The 21,411-nt window shown below is 40.0% G+C and overlaps 1 protein-coding gene and 1 non-coding gene across 2 annotated transcripts; one reads left to right on the forward strand and one right to left on the reverse strand.

Moving 5' to 3' along the window:
* Window positions 1-1,994: 1,994 nt before the first annotated feature.
* LOC147858057 (AT-hook motif nuclear-localized protein 5-like) lies at window positions 1,995-10,392 on the reverse strand. The gene is made up of 5 exons (XM_087327129.1): window positions 9,423-10,392; window positions 4,866-4,918; window positions 3,311-3,442; window positions 2,729-2,890; window positions 1,995-2,642 (listed from the first exon to the last, which is right to left on the reverse strand). Exons 1-5 carry the CDS (start codon window positions 10,051-10,053, stop codon window positions 2,361-2,363), a joined length of 1,260 nt encoding a protein of 419 aa, XP_087183255.1. The 5' UTR covers window positions 10,054-10,392; the 3' UTR covers window positions 1,995-2,360.
* A 6,873-nt stretch (window positions 10,393-17,265) lies between these two features.
* Window positions 17,266-17,337, forward strand: TRNAC-GCA (transfer RNA cysteine (anticodon GCA)). Its single transcript has one exon. It is a non-coding gene; the product is annotated as a tRNA-Cys (tRNA).
* Window positions 17,338-21,411: the final 4,074 nt, after the last annotated feature.

A 21,411-nucleotide genomic window follows, 5' to 3' on the forward strand; every position in this document is an offset into this window, starting at 1 on the left:
CGGCAAAGGAGTCCAGAGTGGGAAACGGAGAGCTAATTAAGTAGTAGGAATGTGGTTGTAATTAAGCTATAAGTGTGGACGGACGGACCGGAATCGGTATGCCGTTCCGGATCCGGACCGATCCCGCGTTTTGTAATACAGACTGGAAACCTATTTAAAGGCCCGGATACAATGTAATAGTTAGCGGTTAATTAATGAAAGCGTAAGCGTTGTTATATCTCTGTGTTAATTGCCGTTCTGTCTTAATTGTTATATCTTACGTGTGTTATGAAGACGATCCTAATAAGTAACTTAACTAAGTCGGATTAAGCGTTGAAGTCTAATCCGGTTGCTGTAACACCCTTTGGTGAAGTGTCTCCCGTAGACACCCTGTGTTAGGCCATTGTCCAGCCCGAAGAGTTAACAAATACATACATCATACAACTACCCATTGCCAAAAATATCTTGTACGCAACCTCCCATATATTCTTTATGATCACCCACAAACCTCAATATCACAAAGGTAGTGTAGGCATCTTAATAGTAGCACCAATATGGGGAATAACTGGCAAATACACCAATTCTCCAACCTCAAAAGGAACTTGGATTATGGCTCATGTCCAAAAAGTTGTTTTGTCCATAGCATATTGCATATTTCTCTTAACCATATCCAACGTGTTCCTCATATCTTTAATATCATGAAGCACATGGATTATGACTACTCTATCCTGCAAAATATACACAAACTACTTGAGCCCATAATTTAGCTCAATCAAGAAAAAACTTGTTTGTAAATACTTTCATGAGTTACATACAAGCTCAAGCAACAACAAATAACTTCCCTAAAGTGTCTAATGGACAATATCTTCTAGCACTTGATTAATCCGTTTTATTTTTCCATTGGTCGTATGATGTTCTAGCCTAATACTTAATTTAGCTCCTAGATTCGCAAACACGCTCGTCCAAATTGTCATGTGAAACAAGTATCTCTATCTCTTTGTGCCATGATCGCCAACTCTTTCCGTTCGGTTCACATGATAAACGGGGAATAGCCAATAGCAATGTGGTAGTGGAGCCCATTCCCATACTCATGAGTCATGACCAATCCTAAAAGATTGTGCCATATTTGTGTTTATCCCCCCACACCCAACTACCCCCGACCACCCATAAGAAGGCCAAAAACATGATGGGCAAAAATACTAGGCTCGAATTGTTTTTCACTCTCACCACTTCATCATCAACACAGTAATTGATTGTTAGATTAGAAGACTCGGGAGCAAGCCATCTTGAAGCTCATCCAAAGCTCCTAGGAGTTGAAGCAACTTTGGGCACAACTAACCAACGACCCAATAACAATCCCTCAACCACCCACATGTAAGAAACCATGCATCAGCCACATCCACAAGGACAACTGAAACGAAGTTGTGCACGATGACGAGGCTCGTATAGGAGCTTAAAGAGGAGGTAGCATCTAAAGAGCGTCGCCTATGAGAAGTGGCAAGATATACACAATGCATGGCTAAGGCAAAAAGAAGCCACATATCAACCCAACCAGGCTGCAACACATAAAAATGACAACTGCCACCAAATAGATGATGAATGCCATACTGAGGATTGCCAAGCTTGAGCATCAATACCACCTCAGCTACCTAGAGTGTGGTACATGGTTTATGCACATTAGGGTCTCCTTTGCCTATTCCACTCTGGCTCCTCACACTCACTCATATAAGTAAAACGCACTTTCCTCTTCTACATGAAACTGTCAAAATTACCCTTAGAGGTCACATAATCCATACTAATGGCTATGAAATAATAATTATAATCCCTTAAGAGTGTCATGGAGTGTGGAATTATATCATGAATCCAAGTTTGCTATGTATTTGCTGATATTCTCGGAGGCTCCAATATTACTGCAAAAGCAGATGTACAATAATACTGCCGAAGTGCATTGCTGCCCAGAACCCTGATGTAAGCTTTTTGAAGAGAGCATAACTAAAACCTTAAAAATATAAAAGGGAGTAAAACCACAGAGCAAAGCTTTTATTAACACAGTACATCTAGATGATGATTACAACATCTAATAGAGGCAGGGATGCCATAAACACGAACCATCGTTTTGACTGCTCCTAGATTCTTGAAACAATACAATGTGCTCATCTAGGTCAGGAGCATTGACAATACAAAAGACACCGACATTGGGTGCCAATACCTCAAAGAAGGGCCATGCGCAGCTGCAAGCATTTATGGCTCAAAATATGAGGGCGAAAACCCATCCGTCTGCCTTCCATGGCTTAGCCATACACCTCACATCATATGCTCTTCAAAAATTGTGAGGCATGCACAAGATGGGAAGAAGCAAAACCATCGCACTGATTTATAACTCAGGTTGATTCAGGTTCTGTATCACCCCGTGCTTCAGCTTCATAATTTCCACCCCAATCAATAGACTGCAAAGGCATAATATGGTAAACTCGGGAGGAATGCTGCTCAGCATCGCCCATCATATGATCCTGCATAAATTCGATGCCGTCCATTCGTGTGTGTTGCATGGTGGGGAAAGAAGAAGTTCCTACAGATAATAGAGTGGGATGTTTACCAGCAGAGACTGCTTCATCACTTCCCACACTTTTCTGATTGTCTGTGAAAAAAGTTCCTACTACAACCTAAGAGAAACATAAAAAAAATACCCAGTTGTTAGCAGACTTATAGAAAATTAATTAAACAGGCCTTACAGCTACTGTTGTTGCACCTGTACAGGACTCGCTGCCATAAGAAGGCCTGCAACCCCCCCACCCATAACTCGACCATCTGGGCCTGCCAAAGACACACTTAATCCTCCAGTGCGGCTGCGTGTGCCACCACATTCAGTAAGAAGAAACGAGCCTGACAAGGACAGAATCTCAAAATGACCCTGCCGTAAACAGTAGATAAGTGTTTCCTCAGAAAGACGTTTGCAAGCTTCTTTTCATTCCTTAAGAGATACAAATGTAAATGAGATAAGGCAGCCTCAGAGAAGAATGAAATTGAACCATATTACAGCAGACCCATGAGTTCCTACATAATTTCATTTCCGTTTCAAGAAAATATCTAATGAATCAGGAATTAAACCATACATGATGAAAAGGGCAATTTCAAAACAAAAGGAATGATTAAAAAAAAGACTTAATCTAGTAAATAGTAGCATAGTCACTAGTGTAATAGGAACAGAGACAGAAAAAACGAGTTTCAAAGTTTCCGAACTTGGGCATCTTGTATTTCATTAACCTCTAATGTTACAGTGTGGTTGAAGCAGCAATTAAACCAAAAGATTCTGCAGGTGACAAGTGCAAACCTCATATGTAACAGCACCACCAGAGACTCCAGGGTGACGAAGTGTTGCATTTGAAATGGCTCCATTAGCTGACAGTATACACACAGCCCAGGGTCCCTGGCTTGTAAAAGTTATGATCCTTGTTGACACATCCTGAAACCATGTAATTATTCAATTCTAAGATAACAATCTGGAAATGTAAAAAATCTACAATAAACTTTGAACCATGTAAGAAAGCAACTTTAACCAATACAGAGAGAAAACACAACTGAAGCATGGCCTTAATAAAACCAGTCAACTGACATGATTTCAGCTCACTGATAAATTACCTCAAACGGGAATAACAAAAAAAGTTTAAAAGGTTGATATCTTGTATTTGTGAGTATCTGCTTCTGATCACTCGACATTGACACTTTTAAGATCAGAAGGATAAGGAATCATAAAATTCTAGAACACAGCTAGTTATGGCTCTTTGTGTAATTTTTCCATATGGAGATTCTACCATTATCATTCCCAAATTTACTCACATGGATTTCATGAGGCAGTAGCTCTACTGGTTTTTAACTTTAACTGCTATATTGTCAAGATTATAATATTTCTGTTCATTTATAATTTAGCAATATATCTGCACTTTATTCACTACTAATTCTTCATCCTGGCATTCAATTCCAACGTCAATGTGAAAGAAATCATAGCTCTCCTGCATCAATTTTTAAGACATTGAGTGATATTCAACTATACTGTCAAGAATTCTAATATTTCTGTTCATTTATAACTTAGCAATATTCACTACTGCTTCTTCATCTTTCCATTCCCATCAATGTCAAAGAAATTAATACCTCTCAGCATTACTTGTTAAGAAATCATAGCTCTCCTGCATCAATTTTTAAGACATTGAGTGATATTCAACTATACTGTCAAGAATTCTAATATTTCTGTTCATTTATAACTTAGCAATATTCACTACTGCTTCTTCATCTTTCCATTCCCATCAATGTCAAAGAAATTAATACCTCTCAGCATTACTTGTTAAGAAATCATAGCTCTCCTGCATCAATTTTTAAGACATTGAGTGATATTCAACTATACTGTCAAGAATTCTAATATTTCTGTTCATTTATAACTTAGCAATATTCACTACTGCTTCTTCATCTTTCCATTCCCATCAATGTCAAAGAAATTAATACCTCTCAGCATTACTTGTTAAGAAATCATAGCTCTCCTGCATCAATTTTTAAGACATTGAGTGATATTCAACTATACTGTCAAGAATTCTAATATTTCTGTTCATTTATAACTTAGCAATATTCACTACTGCTTCTTCATCTTTCCATTCCCATCAATCTCAAAGAAATTAATACCTCTCAGCATTACTTGTTAAGACATGAATGATATTCTGACCTGCATTTACTGTTAAGAACTCAAGACATTTGGTTTTTTAGTTTATCTCTGATATTCTGTCAAGATTCTAGGTTGTGTTCATTTATGAATTAGCACTAGGTGCACTCTATTTACTAGAGTTTCTTCATCCTCCCATTCCCATCAATTCCAAAGTCAATGTCAAAGAAATTAATACCTCTCCTGCATTAATTGTTAAGACATGTGGGGTGAATTTTTGACCTGCAGCTCCTGTAAAGCACAAAAATACTCTTTTTTGTAAACGTTATTTCATGCATATTACAAAGATGCAAAGCACTAGGTCACATGACCGCAACGAGTATAGGAAAAGCACTCTCTCCTCAATTGTAAATCACAAAAACGTTTTACCCATAAACCATTGTGGGGGCATAGGCCAAGACAATAACCAGAGTTTAGGGATGGCCGTTTCTTTCAGGTTTATTTTGTGTGGATAAAACCAACAATCAATGCCCTTCATGTCAGTATAGGACCATGCGAACGAGGTTTTTTCTGTTTCTGCTTGTCTTTCTTGTTTACAGCAACATTCCCGAGCATTACAGGCCTAGTGTACATACCAAGGCTTTTCAGCAGTCCAGCTCCTTGCAATTTTGTTGAAGTCTTTGGCTGTATCACTTCCTAGCCCATAAACATTTCTGTCAGTACCCAGACAAACCCCCTTGTGAAGTGTATCAGGGTCCTCTCATGTCATCATAATTCATCATCTCACCAGGCATTCATCCTCCATTCATTCTTCATGTTTGTCTGGGATTTTCACTCTATTATTGCCTGTACCACTGGATATTTCTATCATCTTCCTTGGTGTTCATATTTACCTGAACCTTTGGCCTCATCAGTTTGTACAGCCCCGCCAAGAATCTATCATAACACCCTAGGAGAGTAGTTATGCAACACATGTCATACTCCTTGCAACCTTACACACGCAATTTGGTGTTTCATATGCATTCCATCTTTTTATGATTTCAATTCTTTAAATAAAGTGTTCAAAGAAAAAAATGCTTTAGGCCATGTACTTATGCAGTGATTTCTATACTTGCTCGTTTACAATAGATTGGTCAATAGCAATTTTTCATGCACGTCGGCCCTGGCTCTTCACCCTTGCCATCGCCAGATAAAGGCCGTTGCCATCATAAGTGCTTCCCTTGCCTTGGAGATCTCTCCATTTTGGATCAACCGATGCTAGGGATCTTTCCAAGACAAAAATTACAATCTATCTTACTTGAGAATCTCACATATATATATATATAGTGGAATTCTTTAGTCACTTTTAGGTTTTTTTTAAAAACTTAGTTACGTTTATTTTGGTTTGTTCTGCAAGACAAGACTACATTTTAAGATGACATCTTCTCTTTGGTCTTATAGGCCATTTGACATTAATTAACTTGAAAAAATAGTAAATGAGGCTGCAAAAGGAGAAGCATTGGATGGCCCAAGATTCATGCATGAACTTATTTGTATACTACTATATGCCGACAATTTTGTTTTATTCTCATCTACTTTTGATGATATGCAACAATTACTTGATGTATTGGACACATTCTGTCAAATCTGTGGGCTAATGCACAAAACAAAAATGATGCCAATAAAGCAAATACAATCAAGACACTATCCCACTTTTACATACAAGGGAAATCCCATACAAGTGTTGCAAACCTTCAAATATCTTGGCATTAACGTCCCATCAACAAATAGGTGGAATCTATGCTATGAGTCTAAACTTTAAGCGGGTTGGAAAAGTCATTTTATGGAGTTCAGTTGTGAGGTAGCACTATCTTACTTAGTGCATAGAATGAAATAGAGAATCCAAAACTTATTCTTATGCAAACAATTGGGGGTAAATTCCTCAACTTCCTATCCTCTCAAGTACTACCTACGCAAAGACTATACAAGTATATCACAAAAATCAAGAATATCCCTGATCATAGATTGCCAAAACAAGCTCAGACATAGAATGCAAGTTACAAAAAACTAATAAAAAAAAATCCTCTCATCTAGCTGGGTGCTTGACATTATGAAATGGTTTAAGAGATGGGGCGTAAAGATCCATTGGAGGTCGGTCTCAGGTGATGCTATGAAGTATGTGATCATCTAGGTTAGATTATTAGAGGCACTAAGGATGAAGTATCAAGATGGTAAATGTCAAATTTTGAATGTTACATTGCAACTATTAACCCCCAATACAAGGTAAAATTGCCAGAATATATCCAATGACATTTCACTACACCAATAACCCTTGGTTCTCAGAGAGCATTAACACTTCTTTGAACTCGACAAGTTTGGTGTTCAAATAGCATCATAGCATCATCACAGATAAGCCTTGGTTCTCAGAAAGCATTAACACTTCTTTGATTGCAACATTCACTGGTAAAGTTCTTGAACATTGAGAGTCGCTACTCACTTTCATATGTATTACGTGAAATGTAATATCTTTGGTCTCATAGATCATATTTGACCTCCGAAGATGATAATAGAATCCATCTATCTATCTATCTCCCATGCATGCGCGTGAACACACACACACACAAATATCCTTCCCTCCCTCTAGCATATGTGTGTAATTTCACTTCTTCCATTTCTAGGCATATATGGTCCTTTAAAATTCTTCTGAGTAGCTCTAATCCATTATTGTTTCCAGGCAACTCAGTCCTCCAAGCTTACAGTTGGCACATTTGGTGGAGCTTTTGTTCCTTGTTCCATTTAATCTTTTGCCAAACACCCCATATTACCACAACAAATGCAGCTCATTCATGCACTCATAAAGCACACATAAATCCTCTTTAAGGTGCCCATATCTTTGCATAGGATGCCCTTGAGCCTTGCCTAACGATACATAGTCACTCCATCTGTTTTTTACAGAAGGTATCTACAATGTACAAAGACTACAAAGATGCAAACTGCTGTATCACAAAGATACTCATGCCAATAGTAAATAAGCTACCATGTTTCACTTTTTTGTATTTATGATGCCCATGGGCCTAGGCTAATGTCCACATCAATGAACACAGAATGGATTGTACTACTTTACACCATACCAAATATACATGAATGGTGGCTAGGGAACCTACAATAAATATGGCAAAAAAAATATTGCAGAGAATCGTCGACTATAGCATGTCCCTTATTCTATTGTCTAATGATTCCTCATACTTTAAGAGGATTTCTAGGGGGTCTTTACAAACTGCTCAATAAAGCTAGGATGAGAGAGACAATTGTGCAAGAACATATATATGTATATGTTTTCAATGTTGCATGAACTCTAAGAATATTGGGGAAACAATATATTTCTGTGAACTAGAAGGCATAGTAAATTCCTCACAATTTGCATGGTCATAGCTCCCACACAGTGCATAATCTCACTTGTTTTCAATGTCATGTGTTCGCTGACATTATTGGCAAATTTCTGTGCATTAGAAGAAGGCATAGAAATTTTTGCACAATTTGCTTAGTGAGTTTCCCACGTAGTGCACCACCCTCAAACTTGTTTTCAGTATTGCATGAACCCTGGGATTATTGATAAATAACTGTGCATTAGAAGGGATAGTAACTTTCTCACAATCTGCATAATGACACTATTTTTTAATGAAAGCCCTATTGCTAAAGCTGAAAACATACAAAGTGTCATAGGCCGCAATAAATGTACCCAACAAAATGGCAATGTATAAGAATTTCTACAAAAACCATAAAAGATTTTCTAAGTGATATGCACAAGAAGCCCCTGTGAAGGGCTTTGATATCATTCTGCAATTTTCACCCTGCTTTGTAAACAACATTGACAAACATCCCTAAACTCAACAGAAGTCGTGTGGGCATCCTTAAGCACCACAAGACGAACTAGACGATGCCTACCATACATTATTGTAGCGCATTCTACTCTCCTTCCCTTTTGCATCTCTTTCCTTGCCCTTTTTCATATTTCTTAATCTCCTTTGCCCAGAAAAATCTTTTTTTTCCAATCATCCCATCGTGCCTAAAGATGCCAAACAATGAAGCTTACAGTTTTGAAAGATTCCAAAGTAATTTTGTCACATGTTTCCCATCTTCGCATCATACCAAAAGATATAAATTAATATATTCCACAATGCATTGGGAAACTCTTGTCATGGATACAAAAGCATTTGCTACAATTTGTATCTCATGAGTGGCACAATACTTAAGTGATAAATATGTGATGCAAAGAGCAAACCCTTGTTGTAATCCTAGTATTTTACATTACACCCTACAGGCTAAAATAACAAGCTTTCATGTTCCAAAAGCTGAGAACCTCAACATAACTAATAAAAACATGTCCATGTAAATTTGATACGATTTCCTAAAATCCCGTTTGCTGTGCTGGGGCAGGCAGTTCAAGAGAGCTAGTTCAGGAATCAAAATTTTGTAAGAGGCTTTGGCCAAAATAATCATAAGTTTCATTATAATATATAAATCTATATGGGAAGTCCTTGCTCAATAATAGAAAATGAAACGTGCAGCTGCACCCTCTGCTCGGTAACCTCAAAATTCTGTGAAGCTATGGACATGAACTTCGGCAGATGCGATCTACATAAAAAGTTAGTTGAAAAACTAACTTGAACGCATTTGGGAAATTAAACAAACCTGACAGACACTACTAAACTTGAAGGGAAATAAATAAATCTGGAATGAGGTTGCATATTGAGTAAATATATTGTTAAAGGAATCCTTATTGAAACCCATCATAGACACAAGAGAAGAAATGTACCTAATGCTAAAAGCTGAGCCTTTTTTCCAGAGCTGAAGTTCTTCTTCTTCAAAAAAGAGGATGCAGAGAGCAGTCGAGGTGACTGTGGGATGAGGATGGACACTCCATTTGCATCTTTGGCATACTTTCGGGGCCTTCCCCTCTTCCTCTTGGCAGGCTCCAAGGAGGAGGGAGAGCGGTCTCCTCCGAAATCGCTCATTACAAGGCCCGAGTTGCCGGCTCCAGCCCCCTCTCCCTCCCTGAAGAAAGAAGAGGAAGATGTGTTGTTAGAGTTAGGGTTAGTGATGTTGATGTTGAAGTCAGATGCGGAGGTGACCGGGTCAGAGTTAAGGTTAGGGGTAGAATTTAGATTGGATAAGGTGCGGATGTGGCCATGGCTATGGTTATGGCCATGGCGCATAGCAGTGGGGGCATGGAGCATATTCATAGAAGCCCCTCGAAGGATATGAAAGCCTGACCCTTCCAATCGCTCCTCCTGCTCCTCCTGCTGATGATGCTGATGCTGATGCTGCTGCTGCTGCTGCTGCTGGTGGAGGTGGTGATGGAAGCTATTATAGGATCCACCTCCAAAAGGAGGACCCCGAGGGGAGGGGCTTATATGACTAGCAGCAGAGTCGCGGACTTCTTCCATGCATGCATGTGATACCCAACAACTGCAAATCTGTCTGTCTGTCTGTCTGTCTGTCTCTCTCCCCCTTTGCTTCTGAGAAATCTGCAGCGACCTTTTCTGTTTCTTCGGGGAATAAACTCTTATCTCTATCTCTACTTGTATTTCTACGTTGCTGCTTCTGAGAAATTTGCAGCAGCAGAGGCTTCTTATTCTTCAATTCAAGGAATACTCTCTCTGTGTGTGTCTCTCTCTCTTCTTTCTTCTTTCTTCTTTCTTCTTCTCAGATATGAGATGAGGGTGCGGGCAAATTCTTTCTTCTTCTCTTCTGCAGGATGCCAAAAGCAGGGAAGAGAAGGGGGGAACAGGGTTTTTAGTTGGAGGGGGGGAGAGACGGCGTGTTTGAACTCACACACACACACATAAACAGTCTCTCCTCTGCACTATACTGAGTACTCTACTCTACTGTCTCCCCTGCTCTCTCTCTCTGCTGCTCCCCTGCTCCTTTTGGTTTTTCTCCATTGACTTAACAACAGAGTGTGTGTGTGTGTGTGTACACACCACCTCATCCCCCAACACATAATACACACACAACACTCTTCTCTTTCTTTGCAAGGGCATGTGCTTTGGTATGAGAGAGAGAGAGAGAGAGAGAGAGACTAAAGTGGCATCTATGGCCAGATGGATTTAGCTCTGAGAGAGAGAGAGAGAGAGTAAAGTGGCATTTATGCTCAGATGGATGTAGCTCAGTTGGTAAGGTTGCCCAATAGAGACCAGGTGGTCATGGGTTCAACCTCTACATTTCACAGTGGCATCTAGTCAAATAGAGATATATATGTAGTATATAATAGAGAGGTGAGAAAATTGGGTTCCAAACCCAAGTAAGGACGCAGTGCTTGTAGTGCTATCAACTTACCACTAGGGTAAGCTAATTACGATAAAAAGAGAGAGAGACTAAAGTGTGTGTGTGTGTGTGTGTGTGTGTGTGAATTGTTCTCTTTGCAAGGGCTGTGTTGTTTTGCCTCACTCCATGCATAGTTTTGTGTGTGTGAACAGTTCTAGCAATCTGAGAGAGAGAGAGAGGGTACCATCATTTAGTAGAGAGCATTGTAATTCTTTGCAAAAAGAGTTGCTTGTGTCTTCTCGGTTATTATGTTGGCCAAGAAAGGAGAGATTGTGCTCTCAATTTAATCGTTTGTTTCGTTTGGGGGTCAAAGAGGTGGGAGATATAGTTGAGGCTCCATCTCAAAGAATTTTGGAGTTTGCTTAAGCACAACAATTATTATGTATTCCGCCTAATTATGGGTTTATTTGGCAACAACTACAAAATATTGCATTGATGCAAGGTCCCTTACCTCTACAAACAAGAGAACAATCATGGCTTGATTGGTGTTTAAAGGGTCAAACATCGTTGTTACAAGTGACTACTAATCTTTTGTATCATTGCTCTGTTGAGTCTCTTGGATGGTTATCATCTAAGGCTGAAGAAGAATGGAGATTACACAAGTCAGATCATGGTTGGTGGCAGATCTTACAACGTAGTTGGCATTCTAAATTGCCACTTGTAGCAAAGGTCTTCATTTGGAGAGTTTTGATTGGAGGTTTGCCTTTAGGATTAGCTCTAAAGCGTCATGGATTAGCAACAAGTAATTGTTTCTTTTGCACTGTTCAAATGGAAGATAATACTCATCGATTTATACAATGTCCGATTGCTTGTCAAATTTGGAGTTACATTTCTCAAATTTGGCAAGTTTTATATCAGTGTTATTTGACACCTAGACAATGGGTGTTTGCACAATTTACATAGGTTGACCCAAAATTAGAGATGGAGATAGTTTTTCAATTTCTGAGATATTGGGGATTACTTCATAATTGGAATATGCGCAACACTTTTGCATTCGATGGTCGACATGGAGTGAAAGCATAGCTACGAAAGTTGAAGGGAGTACTAATGTGGCAATTTTCTTTATTGGAGCAAGTGGAAATTCTTTCCTCGGTGGAGTGTTCGTCTTGCCTATTGGCAATTCAACATGTTCCACTACCCATGTACTATAGTGTAGTTAGTGGGTGACCATACTCCATTGTCACACCTATTGTAAGTAGTGTTTTTTACACACATTTATTAATATAATTGTGTGTTTTCACCAGAGAGAGAGAGAGAGAGAGTGTGTGTGTGTGTGTGAATTGTTCTCTTTGCAATGGACATGTTGTTTTGCCTCTCTCCATGCATAGTTTTGTTTGTTTGTTTGTTTGTTTGTTTGTTTGTGTGTGTGTGTGTGAACAGTTCTAGCCATCTAAGCTTGTGTATGTCATTCATGTACTCGTGATCTGATTATACACGTTCGTGCCTCGGCCTTAGGCACTTTGAAACAACATTACACACAAATATGTGCCTTTTGTGACAAAGAAAATGACAAAACATTTTGGGAACCTTTTGTGCCTTTTGTCTCGCAAAAGTATAATGACCAAAGTGAATTTAGTCATTTATGCAAATCAAAGACATGCCTTGGTATGCGTCATATCTCCCTTTGGCATATGATTGAATAGTTTATTTTCAATTGTACTCCCACACCTCAATTACTAGATGGAACAAGCTCAAGGATAGACATTTGATTTCAACACCTAATGGGGCTCTATCTACGTAAGCAACCAAGACGTCTTATTGGATATTGGAATAAACAAAAGAATCCATCAAGGGTGCATAGCTAAGTAGTAGAGCAATTGACTGCACTTCGATAGGTCATAAGTTCAATCATGGTTGCTTACGTAGAGCCCCGTTCGGTGTTGAATACATGGATTGCAAGCCCTGAACCCCATACACCTAACGGGGCTCTATGTAACCAAGAAGTTCTACGTAAGCGTATGATACACTTACTATTGACAAGAAGTTTTATTAGATATTGGAATAAACAAAAGAACCCATCAAGGGTGCATAACTAAGTAGTAAAACAATCGGCTGCACTCCGATAGGTCTAAAGTTCAATCTTGGTTGCGCCCTAAAGCAAGAAGAGTAGGGATTACCTCCAAGAACACTTACATCTTGAGATTATTAATTGCAAGTTTTTACACACGAACATGCATATGCCTTATGTGTTGAATGTTTCAAATCTAACATGATATGAATACTATCATATCAATAACAAGTCTTATTGGATATTGGAATAAACAAAAGAACCAATCATGGGTGCATAGCTCAGTGATAGAGCAATTGGTTTCAGTCCGATAGGTCATCAGTTCTATCATGGTTGCGCCCTAAAGCAAGAAGAGTAGGAATTACCTCCAACAACACTTATACCCTAAGATTATTAATTGCAAATCTTTGCACACAAATATGTGTATGCCTTATGTGTCAAATGTTTCAGATATAAGATGATACGAATACTATCGGTAAGAAGTCTTATTAGAGATTGGAATAAACAAAAGAATCCATCAAGGATGCATAGCTCAATGGTACAACAATCGGCTTTGTAGTTCGATAGGTCACCGATTCAATCTTGGGCGGTAAGAAGTCTTATTAGAGATTTGAATAAATAAAAGAATCCATCAAGGGTGCATAGCTCAGTGGTACAACAATCGGCTTTGTAGTCTGATAGGCTTTGCGCCCTAAAGCAAGAAGAGTAGGGATTACCTCCAAGAACACTTACATTCTAAAATTATTCATTGCAAATCTTTGCACACGAACATGTGTATGCCTTATGTGTCCAATGTTTCAAATATAACATGATACGAATACTATTGGCAAGAAGTATTGTTGGATATTGAAATTAAACAAAAGAATCCATCAAGGGTGCATAACTTAGTGGTAGAGTAATCGGATGCAGTCCGATAGGTCATCAATTCAATCATGGTTGCGCCCTAGAACAAGAAGAGTAGGTATTACCTTTAACAACACTTACATCCTAAGAATAAAAATTGCAAATTGTTACACACAAACATGCATATGCCTTATGTGCCGAATGTTTCAAATCTAAGATGATATGAATATTATCGATAAGACATCTTGGAATAAACAAAAGAATTGATCATGGGTGCATAACTCAGTGGTAGAGCAATCAGTTGCAGTCTGATAGGTCATAAGTTCAATCTCTTTTGTGCCTTAAAGCAAGAAGAGTATAGATTACCTCCAACAACACCTAAGATTATTAATTTCAAATATTTGCACACGAACATGTGTATCCCTTATGTATCAAATATAACATGATACGAATACTATTGGCAAGAATCTAGAATCCATCAAGGGTGTAGAGCAGGGATTACCTTTAACAACACTTACATCCTAAGAATATAAATTGCAAATTTTACACACAAACATGCATATGCCTTATGTGCCGAATGTTTCAAATCTAAGATGATATGAATATTATCGGTAAGACATCTTATTGGATATTGGAATAAACAAAAGAATTGATCATGGGTGCATAACTCAGTGGTAGAGCAATCGGTTGTAGTCTGATAGGTCATAAGTTCAATCTTTCTTGTGCCTTAAAGCAAGAAGAGTATAGATTACCTCCAACAACACCTAAGATTATTAATTTCAAATATTTGCACACGAACATGCGTATCCCTTATGTGTCAAATATAACATGATACGAATACTATTGGCAAGAATCTAGAATCCATCAAGGGTGCATAACTCAGTGGTAGAGCAATCGGTTGTAGTCCGATACGTTATCACTTCAATCCTGGCTGCACCCTAAAATAAGAAGAGTAGGGATTACCTTTAACAACACTTACATGCTAAGAATATTAATTGCAAATTGTTAAACACAAACATGCATATACCTTATGTGTCGAATGTTTCAAAACTAAGATGATATGAATACTATCAGTAAGACTTCTTATTGGATATTGGAATAAACAAAGGAAGCAATCATGGGTTCCTAGCTCAGTGGGAGAGCAATCGGTGGCAGTCCGATAGGTCATTAGTTCAATCCTGCTTGTGCCCTAAAGCAAGAAGAGTATAGATTACTTCCAACAACACTAACAACCTGAGATTATTAATTTCAAATATTTGCACACGAACGTGTGTATCCCTTATGTGCCAAGAATCTTGTTGGATATTGGCATTAAACAAAAGAGTCCATCAAGGGTGCATAGCTCAGTCGTGCATGTGCCCTAAAGCAAGAAGAGTATAGATTACTTCCAACAACACTAACAACCTGAGATTATTAATTTCAAATATTTGCACACGAACATGTGTATCCCTTATGTGCCAAGAATCTTGTTGGATATTGGCATTAAACAAAAGAATCCATCAAGGGTGCATAGCTCAGTCGTGCAACAATCAGTTGCAATCCGATAGGTCATCACTTCAATCCTAGTTGCGCCCTAAAACAAGAAGAGTAGGGATTACCTTTAATAACACATACATCCTAAGAATATCAATTGCAAATTGTTACAACAAACATGCATATGCCTTATGTGTTGAATATTTCAAATCTAAGATGATATGAATGCTATCGGTAAGATGTCTTATTGGATATTGGAATAAACAAAAGATTCACCACTCATGGGTGCATAGCTCAATGGTAGAGCAATCCGTTGCAGTTCGATAGGTCATCAAGTCAGTCCTGCTTGTGCCCTAAAGCAAGAAGAGTATATATAACTGCAACAACACTCACAACCTGAGATTATAATTTCAAAGCTTTGCACACGAATATGTGTATCCCTTATGTGTCAAATATAACATGATATGAATACTACTGGCAAGAATCTTGTTGGATATTGGAATTAAACAAAAGAATCCATGAAGGGTGCATAGCTCAATGGTAGAGCAATCAACTTCAATCCGATAGGTCATCAGCTAAACCCTGGTTGCGCCCTAATATAAGAAGAGTAGGGATTACCTTTAACAACACTTACATCCTAAGAATATTAATTGCAAATTGTTACACACAAACATGCATATGCCTTATGTCTCGAATGTTTCAAATCTAAGATGATATGAATGCTATCGGTAAGATGTCTTCTTGGATATTGGAATAAACAAAAGATTCACCACTCATGGGTGCGTAGCTCATTGGTAGAGCGATCCGTTGCAGTTCGATAGGTCATGCTTGTGCCCTAAAGAAAGAAGAGTATAGATAACCTGAAAAGTCATGCTTGTGCCCTAAAGCAAGAAGAGTATAGATAACCTGAAAAACACTCACAACCTGAGATTATAATTTCAAAGCTTTGCACATGAATATGTGTATCCCTTATGTGTCAAATATAACATGATATGAATACTACTAGCAAGAATATTGTTGGATATTGGAATTAAACTAAAGAATCCATCAAAGGTGCATAACTCAATCGTAGAGCAATAGGTTGTAGTCCGATAGGTGCATAACTCAATCCTGGTTGCGCCAAAAAATAAGAAGAGTAGGCATTACCTTTAATAACACATACATCGTAAGAATATTAATTGCAAATTCTTACAACAAATATGCATATGCCTTATGTGTCGAATGTTTCAAATCTAAGATGATATGAATGGTATCGGTAAGATGTCTTATTGGATATTGGAATAAACAAAAGATTCACCATTCATGGGTGCATAGCTCAATGGTAGATCAATCCGTTGCAGTTCGATAGGTCATCAATTCAATCATGCTTGTGCCCTAAAGCAAGAACTGTATAGATAACCTGCAACAACACTCACAACTTGAGATTATTAATTTCAAATCTTTGCACAGGAACATGCGTATCCCTTATGTGTCAAATATAACATGATACAAATACTATTGGCAAGAATCTTGTTGGATATTGGAATTAAATAAAAGAGTCCATGAAGGGTGCATAGCTCAATGGTAGAGAGATCGGTTGCAGTCCAATAGTTCATCAGTTCAATACTGGTTGCGCCATAAAACAAGAAGAGTAGGCATTACCTTTAATAACACATACATCCTAAGAAGATTATTTGCAAATTGTTACAACAAACATGCATATGCCTTAGGTATCGAATGTTTCAAATCTAAGATGATATGAATACTATCAGCATGACATATTCTTGGATATTGGAATAAACTAAAGAACCAATCATGGGGGCATAGCTCAATGGTGGAGCAATCGATTGCAGTCTGATAGGCCATTAATTCAATACTACTTGTGCCCTAAAGCAAGAAGAGTATAGATAACCTGCAACAACATTCACAACCTGAGATTATTAATTTCAAATCTTTGCACTCGAACATGCGTATCCCTTACATGTCAAATATAACATGATATGAATACTATTGGCAAAGAATCTATCAAGGGTGCATAGCTCAGTGGTAGAGCAATCAGCTGCAGTCCGATAGGTCATCAGTTCAATCCTGGTTGCGCCCTAAAAGAAGAAGAGTACGGATTACCTTGAACAACACTTACATCCTAAGAATATTAATTGCAAATTGTTATACACAAACATGCGTATGCCTTATGTGTCGAATGTTTCAAATCTAAGATGATATGCCTTATGTGTTGAATGTTTCAAATCTAAGATGATATGAATAGTATCGGTAAACACAAAACCAATCATGGGTGCATAGCTCAATGGTGGAGCAATCGGTTGCAGTCCGATAGGTCATCATTATAGATTAGCTCCAATAACACTCACAACCTGAGATTATTAATTTCAAATATTTGCACACGAACATGCAAATCCCTTATGTGTCAAATATAAAATGATATGAATACTATTGGCAAAAAATTGTTGGATATTCGAATTATACAAAAGACTCTATCAAGGGTGCATAACGAAGTGGTAGAGCAATCAGCTGTAATCCGATAGGTCATTACTTCAATACTGGTTGCACCCTAAAACAAGAAGAGTAGGGATTACCTTTAACAACATTTACATCGTAAGAATATTAATTGCAAATTGTTACACACAAAAATGCATATGTCTTATATTTCAAATCTAAGATGATATCAATACTATCAGTAACAAACATTCTAAGATGATATTAATACTATCGGTAAGACGTCTTACTGGATAATGGAATAAACAAGAATGAATAATGGGTGCATAGCTTAGTGGTAGAGCAATCGGTTGTAGTCCAATAGGTCAACAGTTCAATACAACTTGTGCCCTAAAGCAAGAAGAATATAGATAACCTCCAACAACACTCACAGCCCGAGACTATTAATTTCAAAATTGTGCACACGAACATGCGTATCTGTTATGTGTCAAATATAACATAATACGAATACTATTAACAAGATTCTTGTTGGATATTGGAATTAAACAAAAGAATCCACCAAGGGTGCATAACTAAGTGGTAGAGCAATCAGCTGCAATATGATAGGTCATCCGTTCGATCCTGGTTGCGCCCTAAAACAAGGAGAGTAGGGATTACCTTTGTTGAGCGGCAAGCTCAACTGGAGTCGGATCGGCTGAATAAGCTTGAGCCAGCAAGCGAGACGGATCGGTAAGCCATGAGCAACCGAGCTGGCAAACAACAGAGCCGATTAGCTGGATCCAGACGGTAACCGGAGGCCTAATATTAGTTTAGACTACTAGGAAGTTATAGTCTCGTAGTAAGTGTCAGATGCTCGTGTGAGCATTGAAGTATGCGGTACTTCTGTCAGTCCCACGAGGACTTGTATAAATAGTGCTACTGAGCACAGTTGTAAATACAGAGTGTCTATATCATTTTTGAATATAGCTTTTACGTTTTGCTCTCTCTGTCTCTCCCATGTACTCTGTGTATTCTCTGCTTTTACGTTTACATGGTATCAGAGCATGAGGGTTGAGAACCTCTGCAACCGACAAACGCTTGAAAGCAAACCCTAACAGGTCGAAAGAACAGCAGACAGAGAAGTGGTGGATAGAGGGATGGCTAGCTCGCTCCCTGTGGAGAAACTCGACAGATCCAACTACGCATCTTGGTCGTACAAGATGCACCAATACCTGCTTGGGCATGGCTACTGGAGTTTCGTCGAAGGAGCCAACGAAACAACACCTGATGCGGCACATAAGGACTTCCTAGTGTGGGAACAATCGGCAAGCAGAGTGATGTATTGCTTCGCGTCCAGTGTTGGAGACCAGCTGCTGAGCCACATTCGAGACGCCAAGACGCTGAAGGAGGCTTGGGGAAACCTGAAGAAGGTTTTCGCCGCAAGCACTACAGCCCGGAAGTTGCAACTCCGACAGGAGTTAAGCAATGTCCAACAGAAGGACATGTCGGTGGTGAGTTACACGGCCCAGATCAAAGAGATCTGTGACTCGCTTGCCTCTATCAACGTTACCGTAGAGGAAGACGAGATGGTACAGGTTTGTCTTGGGGGCCTGTCGTCTAAGTTCAGAGCGTTCCGAACGGCGGTATGTACAAGGGAGAATACGCCATCATTTTTCGACTTACATTCGATGCTCCTTGTAGAGGAGAACCATGCCGGTGCGTCAACTAACGCACCCATTGACAGCCGGATGCTGTACACGGAAGCGGATCGGTCCTGTGGGCGTGGTGGACGAGGTGGGTCGGCACGCAATGGAGGCGGCCGGCAAGACCAGGAACAAAGGCACAAAGAACGTGCCAACAATAGTTCCGGACCCTCCGGGAGCAGGGGGAGTCATGGCAGCACCGGAAGACGGCAAGAGAAGACTGCAACGGAATGCTGGTACTGTGGCAAAAAGGGCCACAGAGAGAGCGAGTACTGGAGAAAACGCGCCGATTCGGACAAATCTGGATCCGGCAAGGCCGGCAAGGATGGTCGGCAAAGCTCGCACTACGCGAAGGTATCGGGAGGATCCAAGAACGGTAACGGGCCAGCCTTGGTGATGAAGCACGAGGCGAACTCGATGAAGAAGATCACTTCCAAATCAGAGGAAGTGTGGTATGTTGATTCCGGTGCATCGAACCACATGACGAACCACAAAGAGTGGTTCTCCTTTTTGGAGAAACCGGATCAACCAGGAGTAGTCGAAACCGGAGACGACACTCCTCACCCAATTGTGCACGTCGGAGAAGTCCCTTTGAGCCACCTCAGACAGAAGGGGAAGCTGATGAACGTATTACACGTTCCGACAATCACGAAGAACCTGGTGTCGGTCGGACAGATCGTCGACCAAGGGATGCAGGTGTGGTTTACGCACCTCGGGTGCTTCATCGAGGAAGAGGGCCAGATTATTGCACAAGGGCGCAAAGACGGGAGGATGTTTATCCTCGACACCAATGACGTCGGCACCGCTCTGTTTGCAAAAGGATAGAAGGTCGAATCGGACATCGACCTGTGGCACAAGTGGATAGGGCACATCAATTACTGGAGGCTTCAAGACCTGCAAGCGAAACAAGTTGTTTTCGGTTTGCCAAAGTTCAGCGACCGGAAGGCCCAAGTATGTGAAGCCTGCCAGCTCGGGAAGCAACACCGGCTTCCATTCCCTACCGAACGTAATCGGAGCCGTAACAAGCTCGACCTTATCCATTTGGATGTGTGGGGACCGACACAGAATGTTAGTCTCGGCAGGAGTCGATATTTCGTCTCCTTCATCGACGACTATACGCGGCACACATGGATCTACCTCATTGAGCGGAAGAGTGAAGTCTTCGAGTGTTTCCGGAGTCTCCAAAGCATGGTGGAACGGGAATCAGAGAGGAAGATCAAATGCCTGCGGTCGGATGGCGGAAAAGAATACTTTTCCGGCCAATTCAACAGTTATCTGCAGCAAAAGGGAATTCAGCGAGAGTTCAGTTGTAGATACACACAGTAACAGAACGGTGTTGCCGAGAGGAAGAACCGGTTGCTTATTGATGCGGTAAGGGCAATGCTGGAGGAGAAGAGCATGCCCAAATTCTACTGAGCGGAGGCAGTCCGAACGGTTGTCTACATCTAGAACCGGATCAGTGACAAGGTGTCAGCTCACGAGCTGTATTTCGGATGCAAGCCGAATTTAAGACACCTTAAGATCTTCGGCAGCATTGCATATGTGCATGTACCGGATGAGAAGAGGAGGAAGCTGGATGCAAAATCGGAAAAATGCATCCTAATCGGCTATGCTCAAGAGCAAAAGGGTTATAAGTATTATAACCCTCGGACAAAGCAGGTCCGAGTTAGTCGAGATGTCAAGTTCGATGAATCAGCATTGTGGTACTCCTTACCGGCCCCGACTTCCGAATCCGACCTGATGCCGGACGATGAGGCTAGTGAGCTTGAACCTGCCCATGTAGATGATGATGAAGCGTGGACTCAGGATGAGAGTTCGGAATCGTTTCGGTTGAGCGGGCCGAACGAGAGACTGAGTCAATCTGACCAGTCCGATGAGGAACCGACGAGTAGTGGAGACTCTACCGTGCTCTCCTCGCGCAAGGAACCGAGGAGACGGTTCACGCGCAAAGAGAAAGGGAAGAAAAAGATGCCGGAATTCGAAACTGACAACGATGAGTCGGATCGGTGTGCATTTGACTCCGGCAAGGAGAAAGGCGG

Source organism: Azolla caroliniana, unplaced genomic scaffold (genome assembly GCF_043228905.1).
Source record: "Azolla caroliniana isolate FFs.n. ecotype wild unplaced genomic scaffold, voAzoCaro1.0.p SCAF_11, whole genome shotgun sequence".
Classification (NCBI taxonomy): domain Eukaryota; kingdom Viridiplantae; phylum Streptophyta; class Polypodiopsida; order Salviniales; family Salviniaceae; genus Azolla; species Azolla caroliniana.